The sequence below is a fragment of the Palaemon carinicauda genome, chromosome 8, assembly GCF_036898095.1.
Source record: "Palaemon carinicauda isolate YSFRI2023 chromosome 8, ASM3689809v2, whole genome shotgun sequence".
In the NCBI taxonomy this organism is placed as follows: Eukaryota; Metazoa; Arthropoda; class Malacostraca; order Decapoda; family Palaemonidae; genus Palaemon; species Palaemon carinicauda.
Window position 1 is genome coordinate 163,902,696 of NC_090732.1, and position 19,022 is coordinate 163,921,717.

General features: G+C 44.6%; 1 protein-coding gene across 1 annotated transcript in view; it reads right to left on the reverse strand.

The window, feature by feature from the left end:
* Positions 1–642: 642 nt before the first annotated feature.
* The window catches only part of LOC137646093 (rRNA methyltransferase 1, mitochondrial-like), a 62,316-nt gene continuing 43,936 nt past the window's right edge, over positions 643–19,022 (reverse strand). The window contains exon 4 of the mRNA XM_068379285.1: positions 643–871. Coding sequence (XP_068235386.1) covers positions 684–871 — 188 coding nt within the window. The 3' untranslated portion in view covers positions 643–683. The remainder of the gene's footprint in view (positions 872–19,022) is intronic.

The window sequence follows — 19,022 nt, forward strand, 5'->3', positions numbered from 1 at the left end:
AACTTACAGCATCACCACCAAGTGAGTTTTCATTCCATTAACAACTTACAGCAAAGTAGAAGTGACAACATCCAATTAAAGACGACTTACCTATTAAAAACAACAAATTAGTCAATCTCAGTAGGAATTTTCTATAAACTCTTCAATTATCTACTATTGTACCTCTGAAAATGGTCCTGTCTAACTTGATATTTTGCGGTCTTTACTATTGGTGTTGATACCTATCATTTACTTCTGCAAGAACCTTCATTACAAATGCTACTAAATTTTATAATTAAGGATTTTTCTAGACCTGATTGTGAAGCTGATGCAATTCCAAACCTAAAATTTTAAAGCCAAAATACTTAATAATTTTCTGCGTAAAGATGTTAAATAATTTCTACATAAAAAGTTGGAGATATTTTTAAATCTGGATTAAAATACTACATAAGCTACCAAATATTTGCAATTTAGTTTTTCTTTCCCTATTGGCATTTTTTTCTCATTGAATTTATATCAGCAAATTTACTTAAAATCCTCAAGAACTTGATATGATTTTATGGCATACAGGCTATTTTTTCCAATAATTTCCCTGAACCACTTTGATTAGTGACAGTAATAATTGATATTCTAACCTCAGGTTGACTTAAAGGTTCATATAAAAAAATTTGAACATCTTTATTTACATTATCTATAAAACATAATCACCTTGTTACATAGCTCTTGGTCTTTGTAGCATATAATTTTGAAGTAATATTATGAAGGATCACTGCAGTTGCTACAGACACATTGAGTGAGTCGATACCAGTCATCAATGTGCGACCAGGTTGAATGGCAATAGTTGTTTTAAACAAATCTCGAAGTTCGGGAGATATTCCAAAGCCCTCATTACCTATTGGAAAGAAAGGTTTTATTGAAAAAATATATCATTCAGTACAAAAAAATTCTATTCAGTTTCATTAACTCTATCAGAAACTGAACAAAGCACTGAAACTTCACACTCACTCCTTCATTATTTTTCTGAATAATAATTCATAAAAAGCTAAAACTGGATACAAAGGTAATTGAAATATTTTGGTGATATGCCTTGTTTGATGATGATCAACCTTCAGAAACTTTATAAGAGGGTAATGGGATGGATGCTAAATATCTAAGGCAAATCACACCGACTACTTATGCGCACACAATATTATTCTTTAATAGGTCAATGTAAATCGATCTTCCATAGTGTGATGGTGGTTCTTATTATTATTATTATTATTATTATTATTATTATTATTTATCTAAGGTACAACCCTAGTTGGAAAAGCAGGAGGCTATAAGCCCAGGGGCTCCAACAGGGAAAATAGCTCAGTGAGGAAAGGAAACAAGGAAAAATAAAATATTTCAAGAAGAGTAACAACGTTAAAATAAATATCTCCTAAATAAACTATATAAACTTTAACAAAACAAGAGGAAGAGAAATAAGATAGAATAGTGTGCCTGAGTGTACCTTCAAGCAAAAGAACTCTAACCAAAGATAGTGGAAGACCATGGTAAAGAGGCTATGGCACTCCCCAAGACTAGAGAACAATGGTTTGATTTTGGAGTGTCCTTCTCCTAGAATAGCTCCTTACCATAGCTAAAGAGTCTCTTCTACCCTTGGAAAGGGGAAAGTGGCCACTGAACAATTACAGTGCAATAGTTAACCCCTTGGATGTAGATTGTTTAGTAATCTGTGTTGTCAGGTGTATGACGACAGAGGAGAATATGTAAAGAATATGCCAGACTATTCAGTGTATGAGTAGGCAAAGGGAATATAACCGCAATGGCATTTAGCTAAGCTGGAAATTTTCTTAGTGTATCATAGGTAGAATCTCAAAGCATTATCTGGCATTAAAACAACAGAAACAACAGCAGTCTTGATAAAAATTTGTTCATAAAGCTATATCCATACAGCAAACAAACATATGAATACGCCCACCGTCTTAAAATTGTTTAAAATAAAAGTAAAAAAAATCTACCATGAATTAAAATTGTTTAAAGTCAAAGTAAAAAAATTTACCGTAAAAATAAATAGAAAAGAGCATCTGCATCTAATGAAGGCTACCAAATTTTCAATGAAAATGTTATTTTCCTTAGTAAAATAAATTTTTGAATATACTTACCCGATGATCATGTAGCTGTCAACTCTGTTGCCCGACAGAAAAATCTAAGGTCGGGATACGCCAGCGATCGCTATACAGGTAGGGGTGTACATCAACAGCGCCATCTGTCGAGCAGGTACTCAAGTACTTCTTATCAACAAGAACTCAATTTTCTCCTCGGTCCACTGGTTCTCTATGGGGAGGAAGGGAGGGTCCTTAAATTCATGATCATCGGGTAAGTATATTCAAAAATTTATTTTACTAAGGAAAATAACATTTTTCAATATTAATCTTACCCGATGATCATGTAGCTGATTCACACCCAGGGGGGTGGGTGGAGACCAGCATACATGTTAACATTAGAAGCTAAGTATCCCGTATTTCATTTTAGCAGTTATTCAAAATAACAAACATAAAATAAATAAGTACCTGGTAAGGAAGTCGACTTGAACCATTACTCTGCCTTTTTAAGTACGTCTTCCTTACTGAGCCTAGCGATCCTCTTAGGATGCTGAGCGACTCCTAGGTGCTGAAGTATGAAGGGCTGCAACCCATACTAAAGGACCTCATCACAACCTCTAATCTAGGCGCTTCTCAAGAAAGAATTTGACCACCCGCCAAATCAACCAGGATGCGGAAGGCTTCTTAGCCTTCCGTACAACCCAAAAAACAACAATAAAAAGCATTTCAAGAGAAAGATTAAAAAAGGTTATGGGATTATGGGAATGTAGTGGTTGAGCCCTCACCTACTACTGCACTCGCTGCTACGAATGGTCCCAGGGTGTAGCAGTTCTCGTAAAGAGACTGGACATCTTTGAGGTAAAATGATGCGAACACTGAATTGCTTCTCCAATAGGTTGCATCCATAACACTCTGCAGAGAACGGTTCTGTTTGAAGGCCACTGAAGTAGCGACAGCTCTAACTTCATGTGTCCTTACCTTCAGCAAAGCAAGGTCTTCTTCCTTCAGATGAGAATGGGCCTCTCTAATCAAAAGCCTGATGTAATAAGAAACTGCGTTCTTAGACATCGGTAAAGCAGGTTTCTTGATAGAACACCATAAAGCTTCTGATTGTCCTCGTAATGGCTTTGTACGTCTTAAATAGTACTTAAGAGCTCTTACTGGGCAAAGTACTCTCTCTAGTTCGTTCCCAACCAAGTTGGACAGGCTTGGGATCTCGAACGACTTGGGCCAAGGACGAGAAGGAAGCTCGTTTTTGGCTAAAAAACCAAGCTGCAAGGAACATGTAGCCGTTTCAGATGTAAAACCTATGTTCCTGCTGAAGGCGTGAATCTCACTGACTCTTTTAGCTGTTGCTAAGCAAACGAGGAAAAGAGTCTTCAATGTGAGATCCTTAAAAGAGGCTGATTGAAGCGGTTCGAACCTTGCTGACATCAGGAACCTTAAAACCACGTCTAGGTTCCAGCCTGGTGTGGCCAACCGACGCTCCTTTGAGGTCTCAAAAGACCTAAGGAGGTCCTGTAGATCTTTGTTGGTGGAAAGATCTAAGCCTCTGTGGCGGAAGACCGCTGCCAACATGCTTCTGTAACCTTTGATCGTAGGAGCTGATAGGGATCTTACATTCCTTAGATGTAAAAGGAAGTCAGCTATCTGCGTTACAGAGGTACTGGTTGAGGAAACTGCATTCGCCTTGCACCAGCTTCGGAAGACTTCCCATTTTGACTGGTAGACCTTGAGAGTGGATGTCCTCCTTGCTCTGGCAATCGCTCTGGCTGCCTCCTTCGAAAAGCCTCTAGCTCTTGAGAGTCTTTCGATAGTCTGAAGGCAGTCAGACGAAGAGCGTGGAGGCTTGGGTGTACAGTACCTTCTTTACGTGCGGCTGACGCAGAAGGTCCACTCTTAGAGGAAGAGTCCTGGGAACGTCCACTAGCCATTGCAGTACCTCGGTGAAGCATTCTCTCGCGGGCCAGAGGGGAGCAACCAACGTCAACCGTGTCCCTTCGTGAGAGGCGAACTTCTGTAGTACCCTGTTGACAATCTTGAACGGAGGGAACGCATACAGGTCTAGATGGGACCAATCCAGAAGAAAGGCATCCACGTGAACTGCTGCTGGGTCTGGAATCGGTGAACAATACATCGGGAGCCTCTTGGTCATCGAGGTAGCGAATAGATCTATGGTGGGCTGGCCCCACAGGGCCCATAGTCTGCTGCAAACATTCTTGTGAAGGGTCCACTCTGTGGGGATGACTTGACCCTTCCGGCTGAGGCGATCTGCCATGACATTCATGTCGCCCTGAATGAACCTCGTTACCAGCGAAATCTTTCGATCTTTTGACCAAGTGAGGAGGTCCCTTGCGATCTCGAACAACTTCCTCGAATGAGTCCCTCCTTGCTTGGAGATGTACGCCAAGGCTGTGGTGTTGTCGGAGTTCACCTCCACCACCTTGCTTAGATGGAGGGACTTGAAGTTTATCAAGGCCAGATGAACTGCCAATAGCTCCTTGCAGTTGATGTGAAGTGTTCTTTGCTCCTGATTCCACGTGCCCGAGCATTCCTGTCCGTCCAGTGTCACACCCCAGCCCGTGTCCGATGCGTCCGAGAAGAGACGGTGGTCGGGGGTCTGAACAGCCAATGGTAGACCTTCCTTGAGAAGAATGCTGTTCTTCCACCACGTCAGTGAAGACCTCATCTCTTCGGAAATGGGCACTGAGACCGCTTCTAGCGTCATGTCCCTTCTCCAGTGAGCAGCTAGATGAAACTGAAGGGGGCGGAGGTGGAGTCTCCCTAACTCGATGAACTGGGCCAGCGATGAAAGTGTCCCTGTTAGACTCATCCACTGCCTGACTGAACATCGGTTCCTTCTCAGCATGCTTTGGATGCATTCTAGGGCTTGACTGATCCTGGGGGCCGACGGAAAAGCCCGAAAAGCTCGACTCTGAATCTCCATACCTAGATAGACAATGGTTTGAGATGGGACGAGCTGGGACTTCTCTATATTGACCAGGAGACCCAATTCCTTGGTCAGATCCATAGTCCATCTGAGATTCTCCAGACAGCGACGACTTGACGAAGCTCTTAAAAGCCAGTCGTCCAAATAGAGGGAGGCTCTGATGTCTGCCAAGTGAAGGAATTTGGCAACATTCCTCATCAGTTTTGTAAACACAAGAGGTGCCGTGCTTAGGCCAAAGCACAGGGCTTGGAACTGGTACACGACCTTTCCAAAGACGAACCTTAGGAAAGGTTGGGAGTCTGGATGGACGGGGACATGAAAGTACGCGTCTTTCAGGTCCAACGAGACCATCCAGTCTTCCTTCCTGACCGCTGCTAGGACCGACTTCGTCGTCTCCATTGTGAACGTCTGCTTGGTGACAAAAGCATTGAGAGCACTGACGTCCAGCACCGGTCTCCAACCTCCTGTCTTCTTCGCTACCAGGAAGAGACGGTTGTAGAAGCCCGGGGATTGATGGTCCCGGACTATGACTACCGCTCCCTTTTGTAGCAAGAGCGACACCTCTTGTTGCAACGCTAGCCTCTTGTCCTTCTCCTTGTAGTTGGGAGAGAGGTTGATGGGAGAAGTTGCTAGAGGGGGACTGCGGCAGAACGGAATCCTGTACCCCTCCCTTAGCAACTTCACAGACTGAGCGTCTGCACCTCTGTTCTCCCAAGCCTGCCAGAAGTTCTTGAGCCTGGTTCCCACTGCTGTCTGGAGAGGTAGGCAGTCAGATTCTGCCTTTTGAGGACTTGGAACCCTTCTTCGATTTGCCACGATGACTGTCGGCACGGGTACCTCCTCTGCTGGAGGTTCTGCCACGAAAGGGCGGGATGAACCTAGACGCTGGTGTGTCCATCCTAGGTCTAGGCACGGAAGGTAAAGCTTTGGCCTTACGTGCGGAGGACGCCACCAGGTCATGGGTGTCCTTCTGGATCAACGAGGCAGCCATCCCCTTGACCAGCTCTTCCGGAAAGAGACACTTGGAAAGCGGAGCAAACAACAACTCCGACTTCTGGCATGGAGTGATCCCAGCAGACAAGAAGGAACAAAGATGGTCTCTCTTCTTAAGCACTCCCGACACGTACGAAGCCGCAAGCTCACCAGACCCATCCCGAATGGCCTTGTCCATGCTAGACATGATAAGCATGGCAGAGTCCTTATCCGAAGGGGAAGTCTTTCTGCTTAAAGCTCCCAAACACCAATCGAGGAAGTTGAAGATCTCAAAAGCACGAAAAACTCCCTTCAACAGATGATCCATGTCAGAAAAGGACCAGCAAATCTTAGATCGTCTCATAGCCAGCCTGCGGGGAGAGTCAACCAGACTTGAGAAGTCGCCCTGGGCAGAGGCAGGAACTCCCAAGCCGGGTTCCTCTCCCGTGGCATACCAGACGCTAGATTTGGAAGCAAGCTTGGTAGGTGGAAAGATGAAAGCAGTCTTTCCTAGCTGCTTCTTGGACTGCAACCACTCTCCCTTAACCCTCAAGGCTCTCTTGGATGAGCGTGCGAGAACGAGTTTGGTGAAGACAGGAGCTGCTGACTGCATGCCTAAAGCAAACTCGGAGGGAGGAGAGCGAGGGGTTGCAGACACAAACTGTTCCGGATACAACTCCCTGAACAGGGCAAGGACTTTCCTAAAGTCTAAGGAGGGAGGCGTAGACTTGGGTTCTTCTAAGTCGGAGTGCGGATCGTCCAAATGCGCAGCTTCATCGTCATCAGATACTCCATTATCCGAAAGCTGAGGAGGAAGTGGCAAAGGTGGAGCAGAAAGCTGAACAGCTGAATCCGGCAGCACGGGTGCATGCGTAGCTGCTGTGGATCCAACATCATGCCGCTGCTGGTCAGTCTGCGAGCTGGCAACAACAAAAGCGGAGTGCTGGTGCGTGGGAGGGACTGCCGTGGGTTGCGGAGCATGCCGCATGGGTTGCGGAGCATGCCGCATTGCATCAAAACACGGCAGCTCGACAGCACCTTCCCACTGCTGATGTGGTAGCTCACGCATGTCAACGGAGGGTGCAGCATGAACATGCGTCTGGTAGGGTCGACTGCGCATCGGTGGTGGAGCTCTCACAGGTGGAGTGTGGGAGCAGGCAGCCGCAGTATCTGCTGAGCGCACAACCGTGGCAGGTTGTAGGTTAACAGGTGCAGTGTCAACCTTCTCAGCACGATACTCCTGCATGAAGGACGCAAGCTGAGACTGCATAGTCTGCAGCATGGACCACTTAGGGTCTACCGTGGTTGGTGCGGCAACAGACGGAGTAGTTGCCTGCTGCGGAACCACTCTACCTCTCTTGGGAGGTGTGCAGTCTTCGGAAGACTGCGGCGAGTCCGAACTGACCCAGTGGCTACACCTGGGCCGTTGGACTCGCTCGGAAGGGACCTTACGCTTGAGAGGTCGTGAGACCTTGGTCCAACGTTTCTTCCTCGAAACTTCTTCCACAGACGAGGAATGATAGGGCTCATTCGTCTGTTTGTGGATGGGACGATCTCTGACAGATACGTCCGCAACCACTGAGGGTACATCCGTACGCTGATCAAGGCCTGTCGAACCCTTTGGTCCTTCGACATTGCTTCTCCCCTGGGCTTGGGAGCTTGCAAGAGGTCCCGGACTGGGAGGACGACTGGCACGAACAGGTGTACCCTTATGCGCAACACTGACACTGACACTTTTCACTTCACTTGCACTCACTACACTTCCCACTGCACTTCGCGCTTTCAACTCTTTGACATCGGCCAAAAGTTGATTACGGTCATTAGCTAATGACTCCACTCTGTCACCAAGAGCCTGAATGGCACGCATCATGTCCGCCATGGAGGGTTGAGCATTAGTAGCAGGGTCGGGAGTCACCACTACAGGGGAAGGAGTAGGTTGAGGGGCATGGGGAGAGGAAAAATCAAAAGAGCGAGAAGAACTCCTCCTGATCCTATCCTTCTCTAGCCTACGTGCATTCTTTAGGAATTCGTTAAAATCGAATTCCGAAAGCCCAGCGCATTCCTCACATCGATCTTCCAATTGACAGGATTTACCCCTACAATTGGAACAAACGGTGTGAGGATCTATGGAGGCCTTCGGAAGACGCCTAGAACAAGCCCTAACACTACACTGCCTGTACTTAGGGACTTGAGAATGGTCAGACATCTTGAATTCCAGAAATAGTCAAGGGGGAAATCCAAAAACTAGCAAAGTTCATTAACAATTAATCCAAATCTAATCAAAAAGCTTGATAAGCTAATGATAAAGGTTCCTGAATAGCGAAGGCTAAAATCTAGAGCGAATACATCACCAAAATCGTGAAAAACAACTCCAGAAACAACAGCGTATCCAAGTAGGTCTTGCCGGTGGCACGACAGAGGAAAAATTGAGTTCTTGTTGACAAGAAGTACTTGAGTACCTGCTCGACAGATGGCGCTGTTGATGTACACCCCCACCTGTATAGCGATCGCTGGCGTATCCCGACCTTAGATTTTTCTGTCGGGCAACAGAGTTGACAGCTACATGATCATCGGGTAAGATTAATATTGAAAATTTTATATATGAAAATACAAATTCACAAATACATATTAATTAAAAACATCTTCCTAAACTTGTGTCCTTTCTCCTCACCCTCTCTCTCAGATAGGTTAACTACTGTTTACTATCTTACATACTCTTCCACAAACAAAGCTAAGTCTTCTTTGCTCTCCCATGTTGGAAATACTTAATGTTCTTGATAGCATTTAATTTTACTTTCTATCAATTTGGCTGCCTAAGTCCAGATATTTCCTACTTTAATATTAGGTCTGCTTACCAAAGTTTACTTTTAAGTAGATATCACAGGATCAAGGGTAAAGTTATTCAGTATACCCCCATAGGTAGTGGGCAATGAAGGTTGTTTGTTATTCCAAACTCTCTGTCTTTAAGACAGATGCCATTGATAGGGTCTTCCTGAAAGTTAGGGTAGTTACGATATTTCTGCTTATCCGTTCTCTCGTTGGATAAGCATATCTGATCGTCTCACAAAGCCCAAAGAAAGATTGCTCTTTAATATCTTCTTTATCACTCCTGAACCAAGAAAGTGTCTCTGGTGCTATACATGGAACCCTGAGTTCTCTTTAGGTACCATCATTGTGTCTTTGCTGGTTGCTTTTTGTAAAGAAGAGATGGAGAGCAATTCAAATCTAGTCATGAAGGGCTGGATTTTGGGCCTTGGACATGAACTTCAGTTCAAAGGTGAAGGAGATCTTATTCCGTTTTCCAGAATAACTCGTGATACCTGAAATGTCATATGGCTCGCTTACTCTCTAAGAGGTTAAGGATATTGAGAAAACAGTACCGAGAGTTAGATCCCCATCTGACGCCCATCTCGATGAAATGTTCAGTCTCCGCTGGACTTGAGTGACATCCTATTCAGGGTTTGGGTTCTTGGGGAGGGCTAAGACTGTCTGAAGCTCCTCAGGAGCCTACACAATTCACACAAGAGAGGAAATGGCTAAGCTCTTCAGTCTGAAACCTGGGTAAATGTTGAGTGATAGTGTTTTACTGCGAAGACAGAGGAGCTTCTCTCGACGAAGGTGGATGAGGAAATCCACAATTCATTTGGAGAAGTATCCCTTATATGTCACTAATCATAGAAGATGGGTTGATCTCTTGATACCTCGACAAGGTTCATTAGCAGATCTGGATACCATTCAACATGTAGCCACTTGAGAGTAACCAGTCATGCTAAGGACTGCTATTGTCAATAGTCCATTAAGTAATTGGCAAATCTGGCAAAAGTGCAGAAAGGCTTTTATGTCCTGATTGTCCTGCTTGTGTTAGATGTCCTTGAACACAGACGACAGGTCTTGACCTGGAAAGCATAAGACTGGAAGTTTCTTGTTCAGCCAAGAGGCAAACGGGTCAATTGATGGTGATCTCGAAAGAGCAAGAAGCCTTTTTCCCATGCAAGGATGCAGGAACTACACTGACTCTACAACTTGCCCCCTAGTAGTTAAGCGTGTCTACTAGAGCATTCCTCTTTCCTGGAAAGAACCTTGCTGACAGTAATACCTCATTTATAGCTGCCCAGGTGTGTAACTGTTTTGCAAACTTGCCAAGGGTCTGTGAAACATTACACTCTTGTCTTTTGACGTAAGCCATGACTCTCCTAGCAAGCTTGCAATGATGGTAGCACCGTTTGCACTTCCAGCAAGTTGATATGCAGGCACTTTCTACCGTAGACCCCCATCCTGAGGCAGTCTGGTTTCTCTGATGTGCGTCTCATCCCTCCTTGGATGCTTCTGTGAACAGCAGCAACTCTGGAGGTTGGGAATTGAGTTATCATCGTTCAGCCACCAGGTTCTAGTGTAACAAGTTGTTCCACTAGAACCAGATGGCAGGGGGAATTTCTGGTAGCTTGGTTGCTGACCAGTGACACTTCAAACACCACTGAAGTGATACTGGTGGAGGCAGCCCTTCACTATGAGCTTCTCCAATGACAAGAGGTGTCCCAGAAGCTGGAAGTTATTGGTCATACAGGAACAGCTTGCACTAACCTCCCTGAGTGTGCTGATACAATCATATGATGTATCTATCAGCATACTACGTCGAGATGCCACGAGAGGCAAATCCCATTAGAGTGAGCACAAGAAGAGCATGTGGAGACAGAGCGCTTGTAGCCTGAGAATGTCGAGCACAAATGCGTGGAGATTAATCACGATAGGAACGATCACTTGGAGATGGATGATGAAAGGATTGATCACAAAGAGATCTACTGTAGGTTAGTCTTCAGTCTCTGCTAGGTCATGAGACTGGATTTCACTGATTGATCACGATTTTCAAATTGTGGCAAAATGAGAAGTATGTCTTTATCCAGGAACAACTGCCTCCTGGAGGGTGACAGGATCAGCTAATCGTCGAGATACCTCTAGAGGCAAATCTCGTTTGAGTGGGCCCAAGAAGAGGCGAGTGGGAACACCAGGGGGAGGTAGACAGTGGGCCCAAGAAGAGGTGAGTGAGAACACCTGGGGAGGTAGACAGCCCCCCAAGCACAAGGATTTGAACAGATAAGCTTTCCACCTGAGGGAAGAATGGAGGTATTTTCTGTAGGACTGATGAACGGGTATCTGGAAGTATGTATCCTTCAGGTACTGAAAAAGCATGAAGTCTTCTTTCCTGATGGCAGACAGTATGGTACTTGCTGTCTCTATTTTGAATGGTGTATGGTATGGGAAGAAGACAATGACCAGTCTCAAAGCCCCAGTCAACTTCTCCCTCAGGAAAAGTTGACTGTAAAGGCCTGAAGAAGTTGACTGTAAAGGCCTGAAGAACTGTCTCAGATAATTTTGAGTGCTTTTTCCTCTGTCGCTAGGGCCAGAGCTTTCTGCGATTTTGTAGGTAAGACTGGAAAGACAGAGATTTATAAGAGAAGGGAGGGCTAGAGTTGACGAAAGGTGGGCAGAATCTATCCCAAAGGACTTTCACCACCCAGGTCTTTTCCCCATATCACTGTCACGTTGCCAGTTGACTTGAAAGAAATCCCCCCACTCGCATCAGCTTGAGTGGAATTCTGCTTTCTTTCCTACATCGTAGCGTCCCCATCGTTCTATGAGAACAGGGCTACAGAATCCAATGCTGGACCGTTCCTTAAAGACACAGTGACCCACTGGTAGGCTAGCTGTTGTGTCGAGAAGGTTACTGTTACCCTTAGAAGGGGTTTCCATGGTAACAGACTCAAGAGCATAGAAGAAATGTTTTAATTTTTTCATTCTACTATATTTTGAATATTTTTCTCCTGACTCATCTTCAGCTGCTCACTCTCATTTTAATTTATTTGACAAAAACTTGCAGTCTATTACATCCCTAACCTAAATAATAATCTCGGGCACCATTGTTCAGTTAGTTGTTTGAATATATTGCATAAAATTTGTCATTATTCTGACCACCTTTTGGATTCTAACCTTCGCAGACTGTACCATCCAGTATGCAGTACTAGGTATGCAGTTAATTCAAAGTCTTGCCTTTTCATCATAAAACTCAATACTATATAGTATTTTTGAAGTTTTATTCAAGCTATGACTAGATTGCCGAATAATCTTTAAAATCTGGCAGTTAAATGGGTGAAACTTCAGAAGTTCACACTTGTAGCAAACGCTTTTCTGTTGAACAGGTTAAAAGGTCTCGTTTCTGATTTTATACACGACAGATCTATTCAACGTTTGATTATTATTTTTCATATATAAGACCTCGCGTTATAGGGGAGATCAGTTCCTATTCAAGTTTTGGTATAATTCGGACCACACTTAAATACAGTATATACTGTACAAGAGCACCGAAATCACTCACCTCTGCTACTGCAGTAGTACAGTAAAGTCATTATCTACAACATAAAATCACTTTATAACATGTAAACATGTCTAGGATTACAAAAATCTTAAAAGACATAAATAACAATCATCATCATCATCTCCTACGCCTATTGATGCAAAGGGCTACGGTTAAATTTTGCCAGTAGTCCTTATCTTGAGCTTTTAAATCAATAACTCTCCATTCATCATCTCATACTTCACGCTTCATAGTACTGAGTACTCAGCCATGTAGGCCTGAGTCTTCCAACTCTTCTAGTGCCTTGTGGAGCCTAAATAAATGTTTGGAGAACTAATCTTTCATGGGGAGTACAAAGAGCATGACCAAACCATCTTCATCAACCCCTTACCATGATCTCATCTATATATGGCACTCAAGTAGTTTCATTTCTAATCCTTTCCTGCCATTTAACTCCCAATATCATTCTGAGGGCTTTGTTCTCAAATCTACAAAATCTGTTGGATATCATTTCATTGTCATACCATGACTCATGTCAATACAGTAACACTGACCTCACTAAACTGATATATAGCCTGATTTTCATATGTAATTTCAGGAGATTTGATTTCCAATTCTAAAGACCCTGTACTAAAGATCATAATTCCTAAATATCTAAATGATTCATCATTATTCCTTTCTCCTTTCATTGATATTTTATCTTCCATTTCATATTCTGTTCATATCATCTCTTTCTTTCTTCTATCTGAGCCCAACCTCCTGTGATATCTCATGCAATCTAGTAAGCAAGCATAAATAATGAATGATAAAATTCCTTCATGAGAGATGCTTCGTATCCTCGAAATGGAAGTCGAAACTGCTGATACCCAAGATTTTCTGTATGATTAATCAGTTAATTCTAGTATTGCTTGGCTTGTAATAATAATGATAATAATAATAATAATAATAATAATAATAATAATAACTACTATTGCAATTATCATTATCATTACTATTATTATCATTACCTGCACAGTATAATCAAACAATTTAATCAAATTATGATATTTTGATTATAAAATAAATTTTTGAATATACTTACCCGGTGAATATATAATAGCTGACGTCTCCAACGGCTCGACAGAATCCAAAAACTCGCGAGCGATCGCCATGAAGGTAGCGGGTGTGCCCACCAGCGCCGACTATCGACCAGATACCGCATATACATGTAAACAGCTCCAGTTCTTCTCATCCCGCTGGGTCTCTATCGGGGAGGAAGGGGGGGCCTTTAATTTATATATTCACCGGGTAAGTATATTCAAAAATTTATTTTATAATCAAAATATCATTTTTAAATATTAAACTTAGCCGGTGAATATATAATAGCTGATTCACACCCATGGTGGTGGGTAGAGACCAGTATTAATACAGTTTACGGCGTATATGCTTAGAGTTTTTGACAGTTATATCATAACAAAACCCAAATAAATATAGGTACCTGGTAAGGAAGCTGACTCTAACGATTACTCTGCCTTGTTAGTCCGCTTTCCTCACGAAGCCCAGCCATCCTCTTAGGATGCTGAAAGACTCCCAGGAGCTGAAGTATCCAGGGCGACAACCCATACAACAGGACCTCATCAAAACCCTTAATCTGGGCGCTCTCAAGAAATGACATTTGACCACCCGCCAAATCAAAAAGGATGCAAAAGGCTTCTTAGCCTTCCGTACAACCCAATTAAAAACATTTCAAGAGAAGATTAAAAGGATATTGGAATTAAGGGAATGTAGTGGTAGAACCCTTACCCACTACTGCACTCGCTGCAACGAATGGACCCAGTGTGTAGCAGTCCTCACAAAGAGTCTGGACATCTTTTAAGTAAAATGACGCGAATACCGACTTGCTTTTCCAAAAGGTCGCGTCCATAATACTTCGCAGAGATCTGTTTTGCTTAAAGGCCACGGAAGTTGCTATAGCTCTTACTTCGTGCGTCTTAACCTTAAGCAAGCAACGATCTTTTTCACTCAAGTGAGAATGAGCCTCTCGGATTAAAAATCTAATAAAATATGACAAAGCATTCTTTGACATAGACAATGAAGGTTTCTTAACTGAGCACCACAAGGCCTCAGATCCACCTCGTAAGGATTTAGTCCGAGCTAAATAAAACTTCAGAGCTCTAACTGGACACAGCACTCTTTCAAGCTCGTTGCCTACGATCTCTGACAGGCAAGGTATATCAAATGACTTAGGCCAAGGACGAGAAGGCAGTTCATTTTTGGCCAAGAAAACCAAGCTGAAGTGAACATGTGGCTTTATCTGTAGAAAAGCCGATGTTCCTACTGAAGGCATGGATCTCACTGACCCTTTTAGCCGAAGCCAAGCACACTAAGAAAAGCGTCTTGAGGGTGAGATCCTTCAGGGAGGCTGAATGTAATGGCTCAAACCTGTCGGACATTAGGAACCTTAGGACCACGTCTAAGTTCCATCCAGGAGTTGCCATACGACGCTCCTTAGAGGTCTCGAAGGACTTAAGGAGATCTTGGAGATCTTTATTATTGGACAGATCTAAGCCTCTATGTCTGAACACAGACGCCAACATGCTCCTGTAGCCCTTAATAGTGGGCGCTGAGAGGGAGCGAACATTTCTCAGATGTAGGAGAAAGTCTGCAATTTGGGCTACAGAGGTACTGGAAGAGGAAATGGATGATGACTTGCACCAGTCTCTAAAGACTTCCCACTTCGACTGGTAGACCTTGATGGTAGATGCTCTCCTAGCTCTCGCAATCGCTCTGGCTGCCTCCTTCGAAAATCCTCGAGCTCTTGAGAGTCTTTCGATAGTCTGAAGGCAGTCAGACGAAGCGCGGGGAGGCTTTGATGAAGACTCCTTACGTCGGGCTGCCGTAAGAGATCCATCCTTAAAGGTAGACTCCTTGGAACGTCTACCAGCCATTGAAGTACCTCTGTGAACCACTCTCTCGCGGGCCAGAGTGGAGCAACCAATGTCAACCTGGTCCCTTCGTGAGAGGTGAACTTCTGCAGCACCTTGTCTAGGATCTTGAAAGGTGGAAAGGCATAAACGTCCAGGTGAGACCAGTCCAGCAGGAAAGCGTCTATGTGGGCTGCCTCTGGATCTGGAACTGGAAAGCAGTAAGTCGAGAGCCTCTTTGTCAGAGAGAGTCGCAAAAAGATCTATGGTGGGTTGACCCCATGTCATCCATAGCTTCTCGCACACAGTCTTATGCAACGTCCACTCCATGGAGATGACTTGTCCTCTTCTGCTGAGGCCGTCCGCCAAGACATTCATTTCCTTGCACAAATCTCGCCAAAGGAGAGATGTTACTGCCTTAAATGGAGTTCCTTCTGATCCGTGGATCAAAGACCCGAGCCTTCCAGACTGTCCAGTGGAGCTCCCTAACCCAAATCCGATGCATCTGAAAACAACACATGGTTTGGGTTCTTGATCGCAAGAGAAAGACCTTCTCGAAGTCTGATGTTGCTGTCCCACCAAGTCAGACATGTCTAGACTGAGTTGGAGATTGGGAAAGAGATACTCACTAAGCCCTTCTCCTTGTTCCAATGTTTTAGGTGAAATCGGAAACGGCATAGGTTGAGTCTCCCCAGAGAGATAAACTACTCCAGCGATGAAAGAGTTCCCACGAGGCTAGTTCAAACTCTTACAGAGCAACTGTTTTTCTCTTGCAAGTGAAGGACTTTTAACAGAGCTTGTTCCATTCTTGCGGGAGACGAAAAGGGCCGAAAAATCAGACACTGTATCTCCATTCCCAAAAAAAGAATAGTCTGGGATGGGGTACTGTAAGTTACGACTTCTCTACGTTCATTATGAGACCTAGCTCCTTGGTTAGGTCTACTGTCCATTAGAGGCTCTCCAGACAGCGATATAATGACGACGCCCTGATTAGCCAGTCGTCAAAATAAAGGGAGGCTCTGAATCCTCAAAAAATGTAGAAAGCTTGCTACATTTTGCAAGGGCCTTGTAAAAACAAGAGGAGCAGGAATGAGGTCGGAGTACAGTGCTCGACAGTGGTACATTACTTTCCCGTCCACAAACCTCAGATGTAGTTGAAAGTTTGGATGAATCGGGATGTGGAAGTATGCATCCTGAAGGTCGAGAGAGACCATCCAGTCGCCTTCCCTTAATGCTGTCAAGACAGCTTGGTAGTCTTCATCGTGAAGTTTGTCTTGACAATGAACACATTGAGCGCACTTACATCTTAAGTACTCCTGCAGTGAACGTGGCTGCCAGATCATTGGAGCCATCCCTGATAGTCTTGTTCCTGCAGAGAACGTGGCTGTCAGATCATTGGAGCCATCCCTGATAGCCTTGTTCATGCATGACATAATTGTACAGCAAAACTTCAAACGCTCGAAAAACTCCTAACAGGAGATGGTCTAGCTCTGAAGCCGACCATAAAATCTTGGAGCGTCTCATGGCCAGGCGCCGGGGAGAGTCTATGAGGCTTGAGAAGTCTCTCTGGGCAGAGGCAGGAACTCCCAAGCCGAGAACTTCTCCCGTGTCATACCAGACTCTCGCTCTATAAGCCAGTTTAAAAGGAGGGAAAGCAAAGGCTGTCTCCCCCAAACTCCTCCTGGTGATCAACCAGTCGCCTAGCAAACGTAAAGCTCTCTTAGAAGAGCGAGAGAGCACTAGCTTAGAAAACAACGGCTTCGAAGTAGCTAGGCCTAGTGTAAACTCTGACGTTTAGGCGAACGAGGAGCAGCAGTTACAAAATGGTCCGGACAAAGATCCTTAAAAATCAGCATGATTTATTTTAAAGTCCATAGAGGGCTGAGCAGCTTTAGGCTCCTCTCCGTCTGACAAAGTCCCCAAGGGAATATCAGTAGGAGGGGGATCAGCAACTTCCTCATCTGAAGGAACCTCGTCCGACAATTGCCGAGTCTCATGAAAAGGAGAGACCTGCCGCGGTGGCAATGCTTGACAGGCAAAGTCCACACGCAAAGGAGCAGCAGTAGCAGTCAAGGAAGCGACGTCATGTCACTGCTGAAAGGACTAACCAGTAACAACAACAGGAGTTGATGGACGCTCGACGTCAAGTCGAGACTGCCTTGACTGCCTAGACTGAGCAGTCAAAACAACCCTTGACTGCGGTGCTTGACGCTCAACGTCAAAACAAGGCAACTGAGCTGGTTGGCGAACGTCCTGAACGTCAACACGAGACTGCGGCAGTGGCTGAACGTCAACACGAGGCTGCGGCAGCGGCTGAAAGTCAACACGGGACTACAGCTAGTGAGGATCCAAGTCACGTGACTGACGTGACAAACTACCGACATCACGTTACATAACGTCAAAAGGACGAGTAAATGCTCGTTTGGGCGGCTGACGGCCAGAGTCTCGTTTAGCGTAACGGCGACTCGAAAGCGAAGGTTCATCGTGAACCTGCTCAACGTCATACTTCTCCATAAGGGAGGCAAGCTTAGTCTGCACGTCCTGCAGGACAACCCATTTAGGATCAACGGGAGTCGGAACGGGCCGAGACGACGGTAACGTCTGTGTTGGCAAAACATTGTCTTTACCGCGACCCTCGGACACCGTGTTACGCTTGCGTTTAATAGGCAAACCGTCTTCCGACGACTGCAAAGGGTCAGAGCTGTCCCCATGGCTACAGCCAGGACGCTGGACCTGTCCTGAAGGGACTGACTTCCGCTTTAAGGGTCTAGAAACTTTGCTCCAAGGTTTCTTTTGCGAAAAGCCTTCGGAGGACGAGGAGAAAACAGCCTCGCTCGTCTTATGGTAGGGGCGATCTTGCGAGACACGCCCGATACCAAAGAGGGAACGTCTGTTCGTTGGTTAAAGCCTCTCGTCCCAATAAGTCCTACGACATTACTTCTCCCTGGAGCATGGGAGCCTGAAAGAGGTCTCGGACTAGGTGAACGACAAGCACGAACAGACGAACCCTCGGTCGCAACACTAAAAAACACTTTGCGCAATTATCACTTTTATCACTACGATTTTCTGTTTTTGCACTTACTTCACTGATATCGTATTTTTCACATTAGGCATGAATAAAACTGATTTCTACCTGAAGCACGCAATTCTCCCTTACATCAAAAGGTTATAATTGCGAAATGAGTCGTATAATGTAAGCACATTAGTACAAGCAAAAATCAGTAAACATATACAGTGATACCTCGGTAGTCGAACGACTCTATACTCGAACAATTCGGAGTTCGACCAAAATTTTCGAGAAATTTTTGCTGCGGTGCTCGACCAAAAATTCGGTACTCGACCAGCCGAACACGTGACGACCGCATGGGCTTTGTGATGATCGCGCCATCTCGGCCACTCTCGCTTGTTCGGGAAGCATCAGTTCTCTCGAGAGCGTCACTCAGACAACGCGCGATCAGCATTCGTTGTGATTTAGTGATTTTCAGTGCTTTTAATTGCTTTTTTAGCTTTCATAATGAGTCCCAAGAAAGTAATGAGTGTTAAGGGGAAGGAGAAGAGGAAAACAGTGCGAACAACGATCGAGTTGAAGAAGGAAATTATAGCGAAATATGAGAATGGTGTACGAGTGTCCGATTTAGCGGTAGAATACGGAATGGCGAAGTCGACCATTTCTACGTTTTTAAAGCATAAAGAAATGATTAAGAAGGCGAATGTTGCAACGGGAGTTACGGCGGTAACTAAGCAAAGGCCACAAGTGATTGAGGAGATGGAAAAGTTGCTTT